Raw genomic sequence first — 22,902 nt, 5'->3', positions numbered from 1 at the left:
AAAATAAAGAACCTAAAAAAAAGTTTAAAGAACTCATTTTTGAGTACGAAGTTCAAATTTTTAACTAAATATTAGGTAGTTTTCTCACCCCCTATCATGAATAATATTATAAACAAACGGAGCTGCATCGACCCAACGTGTTCTGCTCCTTGGAAGAAGCCAAATTTGAGTTGTTTTCATCATAGTCTCGAGTGAGTGAAAATAACATAAATTTGAGTTGGTGAAACTTCATAGTGGGTGAAAATTCAACACGGGAGTAAAGGCAAAGTACTCACCGGATTTTTTCGCATTTTACTTATTTTTGGCTTCTTCCATGCAAGGGCAGATTTGAGTGAAAGGAACCGTAAGGTGAGTTGTTTCGCGGTTCCGTGTACATCCCCACACTGGGACAGAGCCGCCTCGCAGCTTAGTGTTCATTAAGCACTTCCACAGTTATTAACTGCGAGGATTCTAAGCCAGGTTACCATTTTTGCATGGCTAGCACGATGATACTTTTATACCCAGGGAAGTCGAGACAATTTCCAATCCGAAAATTGCCTAGACCGGCACCGGGAATCGAACCCAGCCACCCTCAGCATGGTTTTGCTTTGTAGCCGCGCGTCTTACCGCACGGCTAAGGAGGGCCCTTGTAGTGGAGCTACAAGCTGCATTTTGTGACCAACGGTTACAATTTTTTTGGATCCAGTCGCTGCTTCCATAAGATGAGTTTAATTCAAATGGTTAAATTGTGACGAGTGATATATTTTAGTTTGCAAAAAAACGAGACGCGTCTCGAAGACCGTCCGAAAATGGTTTGTGATTTGCTAAATCACAAGACGCGTCTCGAAGACCGTCGGTAAATGGTTTGTGGTTTGCTAAATCACAAGACGCGTCTGGAAGACCGTCGGAAAAAGGTTTGTGGTTTGCTAAATCACAAGAAGCGTCTCGAATACCGTCGGAAAATGGTTTGTGGTTTCACAAGATGCGTCTCGAAGACCGTCGAAAAATGGTTTGTGGTTTGCTAAATCACAAGACGCGTCCCGAAGACCGTCGAAAAATGGTTTGTGGTTTGCTAAATCACAAGACACGTCTCACAAGACACGTCTCGACACGTCGGAAAATGGTGTGTGGTTTGCTAAATCACAATACGTGTCTCGAATACCGTCGGAAAATGGTTTATGGTTTGCTAAATCACAAGACGCGACTCGAAGACTGTTGGAAAATGGTTTATGGTTTGCTAAATCACAAGACGCGTCTCGAAGACCGTCGGAAAATGGTTTGTGGTTTGCTAAACCACAAGACGCGTCTCAAAGACTGTCGGAAATGATTTGTGGTTTGCTAAATCACAAGACGCGTCTCGAAGACCGTCGGTAGATAGTTTGTGGTTTGCTAAATCGCAAGACGCGTCTCGAAGCCCGTCGAAAAATGGTTTGTGGTTTGCTAAATCAAAAGACGCGCCTCGAAGACCGTCAGAAAATAGTTTGTGGTTTGCTAAATCACAAGACGTGTCTGGAAGACCGTCGGTAAATTGTTTGTGGTTTGCTAAATCACAGGACGTGTCTCAAAGACCGTCGGAAAATGGTTTGTGGTTTGCTAAATCACAAGACGCGTCTCAAAACCGTCGGGAAATGGTTTGTGGTTTGCTAAATCACAAGACGCGTCACAAAGACCGTCGGAAAATGGCAATTGCAGTCAAACATACCAGCTTTTCACTTTTAGCAAATGTGAGATTTAGTTTCATGCAATTATAAACAAAAATGAAAATCACGTTTTTTGATGATGATGATGATGATACTACCATCTATCGTAGCAAGGCACCTGCCGATAGCACTGGCCATATCTGACAAACGATTTGATCATGATTATGCTATTGTTTGTATTTCATCAGACTCCTGTATGAAGGGCCAAAAATCGGTGGGGTGGTTCCATAAGCAAAGTCACTTATGCGAATCCACGGGATGAATAGAGAATCTCCTTCCAGAAGAAAGTTCGTACACATAATATTAAAATCTTGCCCTCGTTTCCCAGATTGGCCCAATAGATGAGGAGAAGAGCCCGCCCTTTATCCACAAGATGTTAACAATAGGATGTTGGCGATTCCACTCTTCCTATCCAAATCGCTTCAATCGGGTGCCCTGATGGTTATTTTAAATGTACATATGTAATCATACAGTTACAATAAAAAAAATTATACATATATACATATATATATATATATATATATATATATATATATATATATATATATATATATATATATATATTAGGGTGGCTGCAGAAACATCCAAAAACAGTGATTTGCAGTTGGACGGCACAATTTACGATCAAGAACCATGATACTCACAGTTCTTGTAGAATTTAATACCGAATGTTATGCTGAAAACTGCGAGAAGATTAGAGTTTATTAGACAAAGATATTAGCATTTTACTGAAGTGTTGTAGGGGTGAATTTATTTCTTTTCAAAGGTAAAAGAAACGAAATTTGCTCAAACTCCACTTCAGAGAAATGCTAATAACTTAGCCGGGCAAACTCTAATCTTCTCGCGGTTTTCTGCATAACATTCTGTATTAAATTCTTCCAGATTTGAATGAGTATCATAGTTATTCATCGTAAGTTGTGCCGTCCAACTGAAATTCACTGGTTTTGGATGTTTCTGCATACATTTTTGCATATAAACTTCCAACGAGTTAAGCACCGCCCAAACGTTGACCGATTTGGCTGAAATTTTGTCCAGAGCATCAAGGCATCAAATAGAACCGAATAAAAGGGCGGCCCATCAAAAAAATTGAAAAAAGTTTTTCCCATACTAATTTGAGCCTCCCTAATATATATACAGTAGACGTTCGATAACTGCAAGTCATTTAACTGCAATGCTTTTTAACTGCAATTCGATAGTTGCAACAGTTTTGCAGTTATCGGACCGCTAAACTTCAAACTGATGTCAAACTCAATGACAGCTGCATTGCGCTGTACATTTGGATGCACTTTTATTGCATCTGACGTCGATTGACAACCGTTTGACGTCTAGAATGCGTTGCAGTTATCGAACGGCATTCGTTAACTGAAAAGTAAACATTTTGCAGTTATCGAACGGCTACTGTATATATATATATATATATATACATATAAATATATATATATATCATGGAATTTCCTCACCCGATTTTCGAGCTTGAAAATACATCTTTCATCTCTCGTCCTCCTTAGCCGTGCGGTAAGACGCGTGGCTACAAAGCAAGACCATGCTGAGGGTGGCTGGGTTCGATTCCCGGTGCCGGTCTAGGGAATTTTCGGATTGGAAATTATCTCAATTTCCCTGGGCATAAAAATATCATCGGGTTAGCCTCATGATATACGAATGCAAAAACGGTAACTTGGCTTAGAAACCTCGCAGCTAATAACTGTGGAAGTACTTAATGAACACTAACCTGCGAGACGGCTCTGCACCAGTGTGGGGATGTAATGCCAATAAGAAGAAGAAGATCTTTTGACCGGACTCCTGGTCCTTTCATCAGCACCATGTATTTGGAATAAATTGTTCTCTCCAAAATCGAGTCCAAAATATCCTGTTTAGAATCAGATGAGTTGTCCAAATCTTAAAAATATTAATCTTGAATCCTAGAAAGATGGGATAAAAAATGGAGCAGTATCAATCGCAATAACAATTATTTATCCTATTCCATGTTTTCTGCATCCCAAAATATCGTAAATTTATCAAAATCGGATTATTTGAAACGCGGTAAGAAACATTAAAAGTTATGATCATACAGTAAACATTCTTTTTTTATGTGCTGTGACTTAATATGTTTTCTAGTCCGATGTAAATCCTGTACCAGGTGTCAAAGTTTTACCTCCTTAACTCTATATTATCCTGTGTTAGATGATCGCTTCAATATTAAGTAGATGACAGTTCATTATAGAAAATAACATTCGATTCAACAGCTAATAAAAGCCCTTAATTGACCAAGAATCTCCTAAGGTTTTGGCAATACACCCAGGTTTTTTTTTACACGGTTGGAATTCATTAATTTCTCGGTTAACCCGAACTTTCACAAAAACCTGGGTGTACGGCAATAGCACGATTCTACATACATCTTCTATCTGACCGTAACCTGGGAGCTGCGGACTCGATCGATTCTAATTTTCAAGATATTTTGCTTGAAACCCGCAAATTTCCTCTCAGTGTTAAATGTACACGCTACGATTTTCTCGCATTGAATTATCATTATGTTTATCTTTTCAAAATTAATTTTAAAGATTTCGTTGATTTAATGCATTGCATAAAATAATGTGCCGATCGTAAAATTAAAACTTGCTGTCCACGTATAAAAAATCCTCGATAGGTTTGAAACGACACTAAATAGTTGTGTTTTGTTAGAAATAAACTACAATTAGTATGAGTTGATTTACACGTGTACTCTCTCGGCTGCGCTCAAAAGGCTCACAAACTCTCTCGATGCGATGGATACTTTTTGACAGCTTGCTTTGGAGATTTTTCGACAATCGTTTTGACTCTATCCGCAGCTCACCGTAACCATACATATTGACCCCAACAATAAGGCCATCTTCAGTATCTCACAATTGACTTCAGTCTGATGCTGAAAAACGTCCCCCGGGTACCATCAAAACGCACATTTGCAAAGCCACAATCATTTTTACAAATATTATATGATCACGAAAAGGGCGACGTTTATTTTTTATAACACGCAGACTAGCTATACGCCCAATATTAGCACCAATGTCTTCTATTCTCTCTCAAACTATTGGCACTGCACGGCAACGTACAAACTTAGTGTAGTGTGGATCTAAAACCATGTGTTGATCAAGGACAGTTTTTTCCTACGAGTAAAGAAATTCAAAACAGGGAGAGTTTTCAAAGTGATGAAAATAACGATGAGTTAGAGAAAAGTAGAGCAGGGAAGCTCCAGTAGGACGATATAAAAATATTAATATTAAAAAGTAAATTTAATTGCTTCAAAACTACTTCTTCTTCTTCTTCTTATTGGCATTACATTCATATTGGCAATCTTCAATAAAATATCGTGTGTGTAGTCCTGCAAATCGAACACTACCTCTGATACATCACACATAATCATTCTTCGCACAAACCACTAATAAAATATATATAGAAAGAAGCTTAATGTGTGGTCACGAATAAACTATAACTTGATTAAAGTGTGGATTCATATCTATTATATTAGGGTGGTGTTATTGCAAGAATTTATAATCACGACACATATACATACAATTATTAATAAGCCCATCAATAAGGCCTAGCAGTGATGATGCCTTTCTCGTTCGTTGAAGTAGGTTGAGAAGCAATTAAGGGAAGATCCCTTTAATTACGTAACGCAAAAATTGGAAATTTTCAACCCCCCCCCCCATTTTACACTTTTTGTATGAACCATTTAAAATTTTTGTATGGGTTGTCAAACTTCACATGTTTATGAGCATAAGTGCCAAACAAGTTATTTTTATTAGATATCAATATTTCCCTAACAATTTCAATTAGAAACAAAAAGGGGGAAGGGATTTAAATATTTAACTTTCTTTCTCGTTTCAGAGAGCGATCAATGGCGCTTAAACCTAGGCTTATTAGCCAGGGCAAGTTTAATAGCTTCGCCCCATCCCAGCAAAATCATCAATGGAGTGACATAAATTTCTTAGCATGGTCATTCCCAACGTGTATTCAATCTTATCATATCATTTGCTTATGATGATACTCCTAAACTATATTCCCTTCCAACCATCCAACTCCTTGACATCTATGAGGGCGTCGGTGAGTCGCTGGCCTCTCTTTCCTTCCCTTCCCTAGTAACGGAGAAGATGGGCGTGGCCAGCAATGGTAGCTTTCATGCTTTATCATTTTGAACCTTCAATTGGGTTGCTAAATATTAATTCCCAAATAGTAATCCATAAGCAGTTGGGGTAAGAAAGATAAAGAATATACATGACAGCTATCAGTATGCAATCTACGAAATACTCCGTTACAACGCAACGCAAATAAGTGCCAAAAAAGTTATTTTTCCTATACAGGTTTGAAATTAGTATTTTGGCGATAAATATTGATCCCACAGTTCGATTTGTCCAATTTTCAATAGGAAACAATTTGACCAGGAAAAATAGCAGGAAAAAATAGTTAGATTTTTGCGCACAGCCATACACACACATATACACACAGAGACATAATCTTAATTCGTCACACTGAGTCGATCGGTGGATAACACTGTGGGTCTCCGGATTTTGTATAAAAAAGTTTATTTTTGGAGTGAACTTATAGCTTCTACGTGTCTTATATGTCTCGAATCACTTTTTTTTTTCTTTATCATACAAAAACATAATGAGGCATAAATTGTTTTTTCTTTCAGGTGACATGCAAAATGTACGTTTTTTCTGTTACAAATGCTGAGAGATGGATGCAGGGTTTAGATGAAAAATTGAACTTCGAGGAAATAGGACCCATTGTATATAGAGAGACCCTAGAACACCACAATGTGGTATTCCACACTAAAAATTCAACCATTTCATATAATTCTAAAAGACAGCTTCACTTTATGGCTGACCACAACGAAATCGGCATTCTCAACAGAACTATTACTATTCCAAACACCGCTGTACTGGTGAGTATACAAGTTTTTTACCAATTCGTTTATTTATATAGCCCAATTATTTAATAAAAAAATATACTGAGTAGAGAACGTTACGAATAATTAAAAAACAGAATAATCCACCTAGCGGTGATGGTTCCTTTCTCATATATTATACGACTTAACAAGAAAAGCACATAAGTGAGGTCGAAATTGAATTTTAGGGAAATAGATTGTTTTATATCCATCCATTCACATTTATTTGCGTTCATTTGAATGCATTGCAGCAGTAAAAAATAAATTTTGATTTTTTTACGGGGCCTTTGGAAAAAATTGGCCGATTGGGCCAATTTTCAAGTGCTAAAAATTAGGCAGGATTCCGCGTCGAATGCAACTTATTGCAAGCAAATCAGATAAGGCTATATTCAAAACTTTTTTTGTACACACACATACATACATACACACATACAGACATCACCTTAATTCATCGAGCTGGTATATAACACTGGTATATAGCTACCAAATGTGGTAGAATCAACATGGTTCTGCTTCAAATCATCAATATTCTTGCATTGATTTTTGAATAACAATATTATTGGTAGATGTAATCACAAATAGGGTTGAATCAACCATACGCGATATATGATTCAACTATCGGTTATATTTGTTTCAACCATGCTTTTTAGCTATCACTGTCAAATATTACATCAGAAAACAACAATATATAGGTTGTTTTTACTTTAAAAAATGCTACGAAATTATCGACACTACGATGACATCAGCAAAAGAGGAAAGGTGACAATCAAACTATTTACAAGGGGAGTAAGAATCAGCCGCCTTACCTTGTAACGGTTTATTCCGGTGGAGTCATCATAAAATATTGAAAAAGTAAAACGAGAACTAGTTTTATTTATGGTTGCTTGCTAGCTAGTCGGCCACGTCGTAGTCCAAAAACTGTTATTGCGGAATCTGTTCTCTTCACTTTCAAATTAACAATCGAGACACTTTTTCGATTCAAACTTTTCTGACCACATTTATTAATAAAATTGAATTGACTCAGCAACTCCCCAAAGAACCGACCGCATTGCGGTTCCAGTTGTGCGTATGATGCCACTCGCCCCTTTCAGCCACATTACATGTTGCAAAATTATTTAATTACTCTTAGAATTTCGAGCGTAGTGACAACGTGACAACTACAAGTCCCGACTCATGTTGATCATTGGTGGTGGGCAGGTACCGCACGATGGCTACAGCACAGCTAGCTGCGACTGCAAATCAGCCTCTCCATGGTTGATCGTCCCGACGGCAAACAGCAAGCGATGATAACTAGAGGCCTGAATAAGAGAAACGCGGATAGGTATGCGCCGCCAATCGAACCGTCAAAAAACAGCAGCCAATCGAGCAGGAGACCTGTCAAGCAGCCAAAATGTTGGCTCAAATACTGAAAACGGCCAAATTCGATTTTATGCCATTTTTAAATAAACAAAATTGAATGTATTTTACATTAGTTTCCAATGATATATGCAATTCATTTATAGATTATGAATTGGAATTCCATTGTTTATAGGATTCTATTGTTATGTGATGTGGGCACGTAAAATAGCCGATTGTGAGATTTTATCTACATAAACTATTTCTTTCTTTTCATGTGTTGTTCTTTGATGAAGAAGATTGAATGCAGTGTTGGCAGATTCATATTTTCTATCCGCGTTTCTCTTATTCAGGCCTCTAATGATAACCAGCGATCCACACCCATCTTGGGCTTCTGCTGCTAGTATATATATTTGCCGATCGACGATTGCTTTTTGACCTTTTAGAACAAAATTACCATAACTCAAGCTCTATCTGGTAAAAGGGCGAATGTCGCAAGAGAGGATTCTCTTCGTCGACTTCCCCTCTTTTAAATAAAAGTGACAAGCAGTGGATTTCATCGCGGTTTATCACCTCAGAATGCAAGTTTTCATTGTTTTCTTTCGTTCTGAGGGGAAAAACCGCAACGAAATCATCTGCTTGTCACTTCAATTTAAAAGAGGGGAAGTCGGCGAAGAGAATTCTCTCTTGCGACATTCGCCCTTATTCCAGATAGAGCTTGAACTTAGAATTTAAAAAAAATGTTGGATACCGTAGTCAGGGGTGACGTCACATCCCTCACCGACAGTCTGGAGGTCGGATGACACAATCGTTCAAAAATTCTACAACCATTCTATGTAGTTGAAACAGTGACACATTGTCACCCCCATTTGCCCCGTTGTCTATAAAAAATAAATCTATAATAGCTGCTGGGAAAATGAATGTTTCAGATTCATATTCAAAATGACAGCCCGAACAATTTGAATCATTGCTGATTTTGTTCTTAGTGTGGTTAATGCAGCTAAAGGTTAATAAATTGCTTACATCTTCATTACATATTCAAAAAAGAAGCCTTAGGTTAGCACCCCTTTTCCCGTCCGCAACGTTCATTTATCGAAAGCGTTCCAACTATATATCTTGATTTTTTGTACATCACTAGTGTAGTTATATATCCAGTTTTCCGCGAGCGGTAATGGCCGCCAGCTTGCCTGCAGGTTAGTCTCTGATTTGACGTATGTGGAGGTCAACTGCACCTACCGCTCCGAGCATTCTGACCAATGTGACAAATAAGAAGGTGCTGATTATGTGAATTTGAGCCTTCTTATACACCTCATTGATCAAAATGCTTGAGCGGTGGGTGCAGTTGACCAGAGTCTATTATATATAGAGTTACGCAAAGAGTGAAGCCAAATCTACCTATTGAACTGTCAAACCGTCTACCTATCGAGCAAAGTAAACAAATGCTTGTTGGTAAGGCGGAAGTATTGTTATCGTCTAATGATTATTATGGCGAATTAAAACGCATGAATTGAAATGTATTAGATTTGTTCTAGAAACAGCTTCAAAAAACTTCAATACACCCCCCCAATAAAGTTGCAATAAGAAACTCACGTGTTTGCACTCTGCAGGTGACTTTGGTTATCGAATTAAAAAGCTTTAGACGCGATCACTCCCGTGAAGTCTTGAAGGGTTGAACAAAAATGAAAGTTTTCAACATAATAACAAGAGCATCATTCAGAATAAGAGTAAGAAGATCCTCTTTGCGCAACTCTATATAATAGACTCTGCAGTTGACCTCCACAGACTTCAAATCAGAGACTAACCCGCAGGCAAGCTGGCGGCCATTACCGCTCGCGAAAAACTGGATAGGTGGAAATAGTGGAGTGTCGTATCCCGCACAAATCTCATCAGCCGAATACTAAAAATTTGAAGCAAACGACCGGTGTATGAAGCTTCGTGTTGTCGTCACAAAAGTCGTTAGCAAACTGAATTCCAAACATCGAACTCCTTTCCATAGCAACGATTCACTCTCGCAACTCGTTGCTGTGTCAGACTATAGGGTGCCTACATTTTTAGGCAGAATATATCGTTCTCGTTCATATTTGTTTTCGTTCAAATACAGTTGCATATTGAATAGTTTACTTTCAAAACTATATTAAAATTATACATATTCGTTTATTACATGGAGTATGTATTATTATATTATTATATAAATTGGAGTGAAATCAGAAGTGACTCAGTTTCATTCTAAATTTTCGACCACTATTCTAGTTTGTATCTGGGGCAAACAAACTCGCTAGTTTTTCCAGCAGTGTTCCATTCATGTTTTTCAAATATTCAATTTAATGAAACCATTATGTTGCTGCCGAAAGGCGCCGTGAAAAGTGGATTGATCCGTAGATAAAATGACACGTTCATACACCAAAACAATTGAAAAATATTTGAATCTCGTGATTCAATCGTGGTTCAAATCTGCAGAAAATAGAACGGAGTGTTATACCAGTTTTATTTTTTTGACATTTAACTGGTATAAAAAATGAATCTAGAACAGCTGCTGGGAGAATGAATGTTCCAGATTCATATTCAAACTGACAGCCCTGAACGATTTGAATCACTGCTGATTTTACTCTAATGACGAAATGTCAGATGATCAAGAAAAAAATATTCATATGACAATGATTGCATGGAAATGTTGCGGGATGTTAGATAAACCCAGATTAATGTACCTATAGTGGTGGCGATGCCTTTCTCGATTCAATCGTTTGGTTTCGCCTTGATGTGATACACATCATAAATAATTGCCTATATTACGGCTCTTGCAAACGTTGTATAGCGAATCAACCAATCAAGCTTATATGGTTAAACACACCATTTTCTTCATAACTTTTGAACGCAATGACCGATCGTAATTAAATTCAATAGTGATCAACTAGGGTTAATCCCAAGTCGAATACAACTTGTTGCGAGAAAGATTAAGAATTACTATATGAAAAAGTGGCTAATGTTTTTCGGTTTTTGTGTGCACACACACATACACACGGACTGACATACATTTGTTCAGCTCGACGAGCTGAATCGATTGGTATATAACATCATGGGTCTATGAGTTCGATTTTGAAGTGAAATGATAGCTTTTCGGTACAACTTTGTTGTACGAGAAAGGCAAAAAACTGGTGCGAAGCTGGCTAATGTGTATTTCTTAAGCAATAGTACAGACCACGTTTCGCGGTACTTAACCTTTTAACCAGCAACTCCTAACCTAACCTAACTATCTTCTCGTGTTGGCGACCAAGAATAGAGGTAATAAACTATAGTGGAAGATTGTCGCTGTCGTCACCTGCGAAACATCTTTTGCTGTCGAGGATAGGGCACTAAATGTCAACGAAGGAAAAATCAGTACGTTTTGACAGATAGGTACCCAACATGTTTGGGGACGATAACAAAGGAAACCGCAGCGACAATCGTCCTCTATAGTTTATTATCTCTATTCGACCAAGGTACGAGCAACCTGTTCTATTTATATAAAAAATATATATAATTAAAACTTACAGTGCTACTGGAGGTAACCTAACGATAGGTTACCTGGGTGGTTCTCCATGAAAAAAAGCCAAATCGGCCATTGCATCCCAAAAATGTTGCTCAAATACCGTCTACTAAGCACATATTTAAAAATAATCTGAGCAAGGAAATTATGGGTAGATTATTCTGTATTTAAGCAATTACAAACTACAAAAAGTAAAATAAAAATTACATTTCTTTTATTTTCAGGCAATGGCTGCAAAGCTACAAGACTCCAACTCATTCATCAAGTGGGCTTTTAGGGCTATATTGTCGAGCTCAAATGATGAAGTCTTTGTAAATACCACCATATACAATTATCTTTGGAATCAAACCAGCCCAATCATAAAATCAGCTAAAAAAATTGTCCCATTTATGGTTCCACTTGAGAACATCGGTACTTTAAATACGGTAACTAATTTATTCTTATTTATTTTATATACGTAGCTATCACAAACTATTTTACCACAGACAAACAGACGTAACACTAGAGAAATTACCATCGACCATGACTTCAACGATCAATTAAAATTTGATTGATTGCGCATTTCACAACTAGAAGAGCCTTTGTCGTAATCCTTCGAGTTTGACATTTCACTCCAACACCTTCTGGCAAATATATTCTTCTTCTTATTGGCATTACATCCCCACACTGGGACAGAGCCACCTCGCAGCTTAGTGTTCATTAAGCACTTCCACAGTTATTAACTGCGAGGTTTCTAAGCCAGGTTACCATTTTTGCATTCGTATATCATGAGGCTAACACGATGATACTTTTATGCCCAGGGAAGTCGAGACAATTTCCAATTCGAAAATTTGGCAAATATATTATATTAACAATATGGTTCACTTCGAGTTTTCCCATACATAAAAATGGTGTTAGAGATTCTTTCTTAGGGGGGACTTTCGTCTGCCCCTGGTCGTGACCTCAGGATCGTCAATATTGCTCTTGGAGGAATTGGGTGGACTTGTGGAAAAACTTCCCTTAAAAAACGAACAGTGGGTAATGTCTGTGACACAACCGCTAAGCGGACGTAGGACTTGACTTGACCATGCCTTTAAGATACATAATATGTCCAATTTTCTCACATCAACTTCTTCTTCTTCTTCTTCTTATTGGCATTACATCCCCATACTGGGACAGAGCCGCCTCGCAGCTTAGTGTTCATTAAGCACTTTCACAGTTATTAACTGCGAGGTTTCTAAGCCAGGTTACCATTTTTGCATTCGTATATCATGAGGCTAACACGATGATACTTTTATGCCCAGAGAAGTCGAGACAATTTCCAATTCGAAAATTGCCTAGACCGGCACCGGGTATCGAACCCAGCCACCCTCAGCATGGTCTTGCTTTGTAGCCCCGCGTCTTACCGCACGGCTAAGGAGGGCCCACTCTCACATCAACTATTTTGGATAAATAATCGTCGTTGCATGCCATTCCTTGGCAAAATCTTCTCATCAAACCGACACAGAAATTAAATCTACCTCGAACAAGAATCATTAAAAAAAAATTCAGGAAGTTGGCCCAGCAGGGGATGTAGACTGTATCTCAGCCCTTCCATTGAAGGGCCTCCTAATCCGTGCGATAGCGACTGAAGGAGAACATTATTTTTAACTCTTACAGCCTTGAAAAGGCTGTTTGCTTCGCTAAGTGCAAAAAGTAAGAAAACGATCTTTTCAAATACCCGCGAAAGACTGAATGCTCTGCGAGCGAATGCACTTTTATTTTATACCTACTTAATTTTGAATCTTCTCTGCTTCCCAATTGGTGGGCCAATCAGCTAGTGTCTTGTATCCCGCTTCTTTGTCAGCCAAAAAGCGTCATCATCATCAACGCGTTCGAGATGGGCTTCTTCTTTTTTACGCTTGTTGCTCACTGCTGGCATCTATTTCCTAACGGGACTTTTCGCTTGATACAGGCCAATAAGCCGTGCAAGCGAGCTTAGAATTGCAGTTACGCAGTGGGAAGTTTTATGCAGTGGGAAGTACGTGTTCTTTTCTGAGACAACATTGTTAGCAGGGATGCCAGATATACAGACATGTCTGTATTTATACAGACTTTTGGTCTTGCATACAGACATCATACAGATTACAGACATTATACAGACTTTTAATTGATTTTACAGACTTTTACAGATATTTCTTATCTTTGGAGGAAAACCGAAGCAGAAAAAATCATGAAAACTTGAGAATCTCCGATGATGATTCCAGTATAAATTAAAACCTAATGTTGCTTCTGAAAACATTACGTAGAGAGAACAACACCAAAGAAAATCGAACCAACCGGAATTTTTCGTTCGGAATTCTTGAAGTAAGCCTGGAATATGCTTAAATGTATATTCTTTGAAATAATTGTACAATCTTCATAAAGATTTTATAAGTAATTCGAAGGTGAATTTGGACACTTGAATGGAGAGCACTTGATTTTACAAGCATCCGCTGACAAAATGCTGTACAGAGCTACCAATGTCACAGACATTGCAGATAGTACAGAAAGGGCTCCTGTTGAAATTATGCAAGGGCCGCCTGTGTCCGATTCGGAGCCGGGAGAAGATCTGCTGATCTTCAAAATAGGGAACCTATGTCACGCCGATGTGGTCCCTTCAATTTTCCGGAGGTAAACGGATGTAGTTGTCCTGTTTTTTCCAGTTTTCTCAAATGATTTCCGCCATGCAGGTTTCTACATCACCAACAGGACAATGTCGTAAAATGTTGGCCCTGATGTCCGACTTCGGCAAGGAGATCCGCCAGGCACTCCGCATTGCCCCAGGATCCAAGGGAAGGTCGTGTTCGAGAGCATGTTCGCTAAGATGCTTTGGATCCTGTTGTGCTTAGGCTTATCACTCTGGAATGTGGAGATGACGCTGGCAGAGTCTAAAAGTACGAGGATGGGTTCCCTGAACGGGTAGATGGCGGCGCCGTGGCTCCTTCAGCCGAAAAAATACAGCACATACCTAGGAGGCAGTCCGAGATAGTGAAACCGGTCCCAGTGACCCTAATGCCGACTCCACCCATCTGTAAACCTGTGTTCATAGTTGTGGAAATATCTGTGGCTTAACCACCGACCTTCTAAGAGCCACGAAATTGTTACCCTTGCGGAAATTGCAAACTATTTATATTCGCCGCAGGTCGTAGTGTGTCTATTCCGACCCCTTCAGCTTGGAGAGGGATCTTGTATTCTCCAGCAGTGGCTGCAGCGAACGTGCCGGCTAGCGGCAGATGGCCACCAGCGCACGGTGGCAAAAAGGCAGAACGCCAGCCTCGGCACAGGCAGACTGGTGTGGTGTTGCGAGTAATAATTCTGAGGCGGCTCGAATGTAGAAATTGTAGGACCTCCTGTTGTTGGTTCGATGAGGATGAGACAAAGTCCGAACCACGTTGTCTCTGGTCCGACAATTTACTTAGAGTTCGCGGAAGTGCGAAAGGAACGAGAGTCTCCGTTCAATGGAGACTCGAGAACTTCCACAATCTTTTTGTTGGAGATGGGTTAGTCACCCAACCAGCGAAATGAGGACGTGTCCTCGAACGCTTTTGCTGGTTGTCAGAGTCTACCAAGTTTCGGACAAAAGCAAGGAGGTTGCCGGAAAATCCCCATTCTTGCCACTGTTAGAAGTCCTGATGGAGGCCTTGGGAACGTTCTAGATCCGCGTTGTAGGCGTTGTGCAGTACATCTTCCAGATATGCGAAGTATGTGCCCGTGCCGTGTTCCGGGCGGAACGCTTGTTAGCGAAAGCCGAACCTAATATCGACTTCTAATCTACAGCCGCTGTTTACAAACCTTTCCACGGTTTTGAAAACACCTCATGTCAGAGAAATAGACCGGTACATTGTGACATCTCGAGAGGAAATGTTGTTTTTGTGGATGGGTACAACGAGGCTTTTCCGCCATTCATCCAAAAAGATTCGATCAGACCATGCTTGGTTGATCAACCCCAGAACCAGATTTTGGCGAAGTTGGGAAAGTTTTTGATGATGAAATAACCAACCATATCGAGACCTGATGATTTTCCATTACTCATTGAGAGCGAGATTGAGAGGGCGAAGGCGGAAAACGCAGAATTGAAATTGGCGTTTTGTGAATCCGGGGGTCTCGAAAGATGGAGAGTGGCCGCTGAATCTCAGCTGGATCGCTAACGTAAACTAAATGAATTACAATTATTTTTGTTTTACATTCTTATATTATTTCACATTATTTATTATTACTTATTTCGAATTTCAGATTATTGAACCCTTGATATTCGATGATATCAAAAATGTATGGTTTTGAGTAATTTTATATTTCCAGTATTCCTGTGCACGGTTACTGGCTAAAACCCATTAATGTGTAAAAAAGTATACATTTTTTGATGGTCCATTGATCTGTCAAAAAAGGGGTAATTTTAAAAACTGTCAAATGGGTGAAAAAGTACCCATGTTCAAATTTTATTTGGAGAAAAAAAAAGTATATTTTTTTACCCATTAATGGGTGAAAAAATAGTTGTGAACATTTTCAAACTGTTACCCGTTTATTTTGATGGAAAGGGAATTGAAATCAACTAACTCACGTAAAATGTAAGTAAATGATTACGATTTTCTCAATAATATCTATCATTACCGCTTAATTTTTATTTGCTAGGATTTTATTTCTAGTTCTTCGCTTGTGAAATTTCAGAGGAAAATAGAGGCTACCATTTTGCATTTCTGCCTGACGATTACAAGAAACGGTAAGTTTTTAAAATAAATCTTCTGCAATGCTTTAGATTCATTAGAATTTCGTTAAACTACAGGTTATTCCACGACTAATTAATACGAAGAAGGACCAGGTATGGATAAACTCAAAGACCACCTGAAATGCGGGCCGCGGGCCACGTTCGTTCAAACGGGTTCAGCATTCATCCTGAGACGAACCATATTGCCATTCAGGAGGCGGACATGATGGATTATTCGTATGCGGAGCAATAATTTTCATTATGTTCAATGTTTATAATAGTTATGTTTTCCAATAAAAAATTTATAGTCTAATTTATTTTTCATGTTCCACAAAATATCTGCATAAAAATCGGTATTAAAGCAAACCAAAATTATTTTGATAAAAATGGGTATTTATTTACCCATTTTGCAGGAAAATCGCTTCGATTTGATGGGTAAAATAATACGCATCTTTTGACAGAAACATGACTTACCCATTAATGGGTAAACCGGTTTTACTCATTAAATGAGTAGTGGCGGTTTTGGCGAAAATGGGTGCCATAGTACCCATTAATGGGTTTTAGCCAGTAACCGTGTGAAGCCCCATACAGACAAATACAGACATTTTACTGAGATTAACACAGACATTTATAAATTGTATCTGGCATCCCTGATTGTTAGTAGTAGATGGAAGGAAACACCCGGACGTAAGATTTAGAATTGGTAACATGGGACGATCATTCAGTCACGTTCGCTTTGTGTGCGGTCAGTATCAAACAATGTTTATCTATATATTTTTTTATCAATGCCAAAAAATCCAACATTTGATGAAAAATCGATTGATAGTTTATTAATGTTTGAGCTGTTATCGGTGTTTTTTTATCCAAATAAGATTATGTGAGAGATTTGGACATCTCATGTTTTTTTTAGGCAGGTGAAGCGAAGTCCTTCGTCCACTTCGCGGTTAAATCAGAAAAATTATCCACTGTTAGTTTTGACGCTATTTATGAAAATCACGCATAAAATTTTATCTCTAGAATATTGGATTTGACACCCAAGTACAATTTCTATCCCGAAGGGAATCTATCCCATGGAAAAACTGTCAAAACGCACGCAAACGTACCAATTGTGTTTGGCCCATTAGATTCTCAGTTTCCATTATGTTTACAAAATCTTAGTTATTAATTTAGGCTTTGGTCCGATTCGTGAATTAAAATCAAATTGAACTTAAAAGTGACAGTTCGGAAATTATGAAAAGAATGGCTGGTGCTACCCAGCAAGACCAACAAAATATCTATCAAAAATGATTCAATATCTGTCAAAAGTAATCTTGCTCTGCGAGCAGGGTTATTTGCAAATTTTTGAACTGTCATTTTTAAGTTTAATTTGATTTTAATTTACGAATCGGACCAAAGCCTTAAACTACCATGATTCAGTATTGCGCATAAGCCCCAAAATTTTATTCACGCCTTTGGGTTTCCGCGCCGAGCACTCAGCGCCAGACTCGGCGACAAGGAGATAGTGGTCAAGTTGGTACTCCTGATTTTTTGACAACTGATGTCGATTGGTTGTGTGAGTGCACCGGTGTCAAAAAATAGAGCATTTAGCTGAAAATTTAATTGCCAAATGCACATTTTGACAGCAATATAGATGTATGAGTGAATAAAATGTGCAAATGCTCTATCGCGGAAGCAGTCGCTGAAGACAAGTGTCAATGGTTTCAGTGACGAAACGAAAAGTTTCAATGCAAAAAGCAATACCAATATAAAGTACAACAAAGACGTTCGATAACTGCAAGTCATTTAACTGCAATGCTTTTTAACTACAATCCGATAGTTGCAACAGTTTTGCAGTTATCGGACCGTTAAACTTCAAACTGATGTCAAACTCAATGACAGCTGCATTGAGCTGCACATTTAGATGCACTTTTATTGCATCTGACGTCGATTGACAACCATTTGACATCTAGAATGCGTTGCAGTTATCGAACGGCATTCGTTAACTGAAAAGTAAACATTTTACAGTTATCGAACGGCTACTGTACCATGATTCAGTACCAATATAAAGTACGATTTTATGAATAATAATTTTTGTACAGTAAATTTAGATAAATTTCTAATGTAAGCAATTTGGCAGGTTACAATGGCGAACAATTTTCTGGTGATAACAACATCATCTAGCGTGCAAAGAGGAATCTAAACATGTTTTTCTAGCTTGTGCGGGAAAACCCTCCTGCCATCTTCCGGTGAGTAGTCACATGGTTGTTCGATGACATTTTACAGTGTGGGAATGTCCATACATTTTTCAATAAATCGATTACCAGTATATCGACTTTGTTAATGCAAACACTACTGTAAATATTTCGATGAAGCAGTGCAATGCAGACAAACTACATTTTTGCTTCAATCGTTCAAACTGTGAAAGCCGTTCCGCAAACATTGAAATGATTGAAAACATTTCAATCATTTTCTTCAGCAAGCAATTTGATTCCTTATGAATATTAATTATCGATTTTATTCCAATGCATCATTCTTCTTTCTCTTCGGTGTCCTAAATTCCTACTGGAACTTAACACCTGCGTTTCAACAACGCCTAGGAAGATCCAGTACTGGTTCCACTTCAATAGCGGACTCGAACTCGGTCGATGTTGACGTTGATGATGACGTAGACGGAACTGCCGGAAGCTCGTGTCGTGGCGTGGACGCAGCACAAGCTGGCTTGGAACCTATCAATGTAGGCTCGGGACTGGAGATTGATGCTTGAGTCGAAACGGATGCGCTTGGAATAGGCGACAGTGCCTGACTGCCGGTTGATGTACTTGGGAGATTCCAAGCATCCAACAATATGTCGAGCGGTATGAATATCGGCGAGAGGTGGCTTGACTAGTAGCTTGCTTCAGCGTCGTGTCAGCAGCAAAACGACTCCGGAGCTGGTTGATGTGGGAGCGCAGCATTCGACGATCTTCGACCCACACGTTGTACATTACGTCTCCGATTTTCTCTATAATTTTACCGGCAACCCACTTCCAGCCGTTGCGACCGTGGAGCTTGGCGTAAACGGGGTCGTTCCGGCTGAAGGATCGCAGTTGTTTACAGTCGTCGGGCGTTGGTACTGGTGTTCGTACCGGTGGTGGACGCAGAAGTTCGAGACACGTGCGGATTTTGCGCCCGAACATGACCTCGGATGGCGACTTCTGGTCGGGAAGAGCACGATTGGGCGTACTTCGGTACGTTAGAAGAAATATATCCAGTGCTTCCTGTATCGATCCTCTCCCCTCTCTAATCTTCTTCACGGCCCGTTGGAAAGTGTCCACGAATCTTTCCGCTTGGTCATTGGACTGTGGATGGAATGGAACCGTCGTGAGGTGTTCCGCCGTTGGTGGCGCAGAAATCAGCAAATCGGCGCTGGTGAACTGGGTACCGTTGTCGCTGACAAGTGTAGCAGGCATACCCAGGCGAGCGAACAACCCACGGAGGATGCTGATGGTCACCGTCGAGGTGATACGGTTCGTTTGAACGATCTCCGGCCACTTGGAGAGCGAATCGACGACGATAAGGTAGTATTCGCCTTCGATCGGGCCAGCGTAATCGATGTGGACTCGCTGCCACGGAACTGTCGATTTGGGCCACGGCACCGGTGGAGAGTGAGGAGGTGATCTAGCTACGGACGCGCACTTTTGGCATGCCTTGACGAAGGTGACGATATCGGCATCCAAACTGGGCCAATAGACGTAGCTGCGTGCGAGAGATTTCATACGCTGCATGCCGGGATGGCCACGATGGAACTGTTCCAGGCAGCGCTGGCGATGCAACGATGGGATGACGAGCCGTTCGGCAAACATGATGCACCCATCTACCACAGAGAGCGATTCCTGTCTGGCTTGGAACCGGTGGAGGTCGGACCCCGAAAGTTTGGACTGGGGACAACCGTTCTGGATGTGGCGATAGACTTTGCGTAGCAGCAGATTTGCCTGGGTGCTTTGCGCGACGGCTCTGGAATGGAGAGGCAACACTTTAACGGAACTAGATATAACTGACCTGAGATCCTCTTCCAGGTTGAGGCTTGCGATGATGTAATCTTCATCGGGCTTGACGTGCTGGTTGATCAACCAGGAAAGCAGGTCCGCGTTGCCGAACTTGTGAGTGGGCACGTACTCGATGACGAAATCGTAGAGCAGCAGGTTGAGTGCGAAGCGTTGAAGGCGGTTTGCAGTGTAGACCGGAATACCTTTCTTGGATCCGAAGATCCGCAGTAGAGGCTGATGATCCGTTTGCAAACGAAAGTGCCGTCCGAAGAGCATCTTGTGGAACTTCGTAACGGCGAAGATGATGGCCAAACCTTCACGGTCCGGCTGACTGTAACCTTGCTCCGCTTTCGTGAGTGCCCTGGAGGCATGCTGGACAACCTTGATGCTACCGTCGGGAAACTTGTGACTGATTGTCGCTCCTAGTCCAATGGAGGAAGCGTCGGCAGAGACGATAATCTCCCGCTTCGGATCGTAGTGTGTGAGAAGCAGATCCGAGGAGAGGATTTGTTCGAATTTTTCAAACGCCTTCTGGCAGTCTAGAGTCCACTGGAATTTTGCGTCAGCTTTGAGGAGATTATCGAGCGGATATCGTAGGTTTCGCATGTTGGGGACGAACTTGCCGTAGTAGTTTATGGCCCCCAAGAAGGACCGTACACCGGATACATCGGTAGGAGGCGGTAGTTTGGATATCGCTTCGATCTTGGCCGGATCCGGGCGTAAACCGCGACTGTCGACGACGTGACCCACGTACTGTACTTGCTGCTTACGAAAAGTGCACTTGTCGACGCGGATGGTGAAACCGAATTCCTGGATTCGCTTCAAAGCAGCTCGAAGAGTGCGATCGTGTTCTTCTTCTGTTTTACTTCCGATGATGACGTCATCGAGGTACCCGGAAGTGCATTCTAGGCCGGCAAGCATCGCACAGTGCTTTGTCCCTTGGACAAAAATGGAAAAATCGACTCTCGTATTTAGTCGAATCAAGTTGACCATGATTTTAACATATGTTTCAATTATGCTGTATGCGCATTAGTATCTTTGTGAGGTCACTGGGACGATCAAAACAATTCGTGTTTGTAAACATTTCCATCGTTGAAAGTGGAAGGTTTATCACCTGTTAGTGAAAAGCATCTTTTGCATTGCCCAAGTTTTCAAACGGTACCTTTCACTGTGAAAATCGATATGGAAAGCGTAAAATCAAGTCAGTAAGATCCAATTTAATGTGTTTCAGTTGGACATATTTCGATCATTGTGATGAGTAAAGCTTCCAAGTCATGGGCATGAAGTTATATATGAAGAAATGATCTACAACTTCAAACAGTTTAAAAAAAAAAGTACTCAGCTCACTTATAGTATTCTTAAGAGAATAGCAGTGATTCCAGCTGCTCTTATTTGCTCTATTAATAGCTGTTAACGATTTTCTAGGTGATACTCTTGCGCTCTATAACATTGATATATACAAACTGTGCCTTTCCGTTGATCCGTACCAACGAAAAGCTCATATGTTGAAGTTTCTGTCTGATGTATATAACCCTGATGAGTTCTCCGAGGAACTTGAGAAAGAACTAAAGCAATTTCGCATTCTTTTGTTTGATCAAAAATGGTCACAGCGCTTTCGATCATCCGAGAAATTTGAGAAGCCAAACTCTCGCTAATTGTCTTCATTGGTAAATCTTCCTCGCAATCCGAATACAAATATTGAAAGAATTACCGAGCCTTCATTCAACATCGCGAAGGGAAGACCTCAAAACCCGTTTCAGGAATGAAACGAAACAAAGAAACAACGTGTTGAAGACCCCATCAATAATAATTAACCGGAGGAGCTAGCATTTTCCACCAATATATCAAGTAGCTCAAGCGCAAATCAGGAAAAGGTTATGACATCGGCACAAGCACTGGCGTTGTACATTGGCTTTGATTTATCCGAGAGAAAGTACAATCTGCTTCGAAGTACTTTAAACGAGGTTCATGCAAATCTGCTTCCTAGTCTTTACGCGTTGAAATGTCCACTGAGGTTGATTTGCAAGACCTAATGAATTGTACCTCGCTTATCATTATGCAACAACTTTCGGTAGAGAGCTCAAGGACGGTAAAACTTGTATGCTAATGGGCTTTTGATGGAAGCTCAGGATATAGCACCTCCACACAAAAGTTATCGAAGGCTGAGAGCTCAGATGATAGCCTGCTTGTCGTGCTCTAGTTCCATAAAAAAATATCGACATTAAAAACAACACTATCCTCTGGTCAAATCCGCGGCCATGTCAGACATCCTTCATTTTCTGGCCATATGGAAGATGCTCCAAGTCGAACCATTCCTCGAACACAACGACACGCCACATCGTCCCTAATGCCAAATGCTCGGATGAGCAGCTGAAATTCCTTGATTATGATGATTCCATGATTCCCGAATCCTAATCCCCACCCATCTTTAAACATTGTAAACTTAACCTCGAGTCACCATGAATACGCTGGCTTCTACCCCTCTGTTACTAACTTTATAAGGTAATATTGATTGTACGTATCAAAAACCATGGCTCCGTAAAGTGTTATACACGTCTGAGCCTACAAAATAAACGAACTTGAAAAAAAAAATTAACAAATTCCAATGATTACTGATACCGTCGTTAAAAAAAACAATTCCTCAAATCATTTCTAAGGATATCCTGATTCTATAGTATAAAACATTAGAACTGGCGTTTACGTCACTTATGAGATGATCAATTGGAAATTTGTCA

The 22,902-nt window shown here is 40.1% G+C and overlaps 1 protein-coding gene across 5 annotated transcripts in view; it reads left to right on the top strand.

The window, feature by feature from the left end:
* Positions 1-22,902, top strand: part of LOC134211740 (scavenger receptor class B member 1) — a 152,212-nt gene that overhangs the window by 82,064 nt on the left and 47,246 nt on the right. For 4 of the 5 annotated variants that reach the window (XM_062688912.1, XM_062688909.1, XM_062688911.1 and 1 more), the window contains 2 exons: positions 6,349-6,600; positions 11,686-11,886. In XM_062688912.1, the coding sequence (XP_062544896.1) occupies positions 6,361-6,600; positions 11,686-11,886 (441 nt within the window). In that variant the 5' untranslated portion in view covers positions 6,349-6,360. Of the gene's footprint in view, positions 1-4,612; positions 4,940-6,348; positions 6,601-11,685; positions 11,887-22,902 lie in introns of those variants that run through there. The other variant, XM_062688913.1, reaches the window with a different exon arrangement.

This window comes from Armigeres subalbatus, chromosome 2, assembly GCF_024139115.2.
Source record: "Armigeres subalbatus isolate Guangzhou_Male chromosome 2, GZ_Asu_2, whole genome shotgun sequence".
Lineage (NCBI taxonomy): Eukaryota > Metazoa > Arthropoda > Insecta > Diptera > Culicidae > Armigeres > Armigeres subalbatus.
This window is presented reverse-complemented; position numbering and strand designations above follow the sequence as displayed.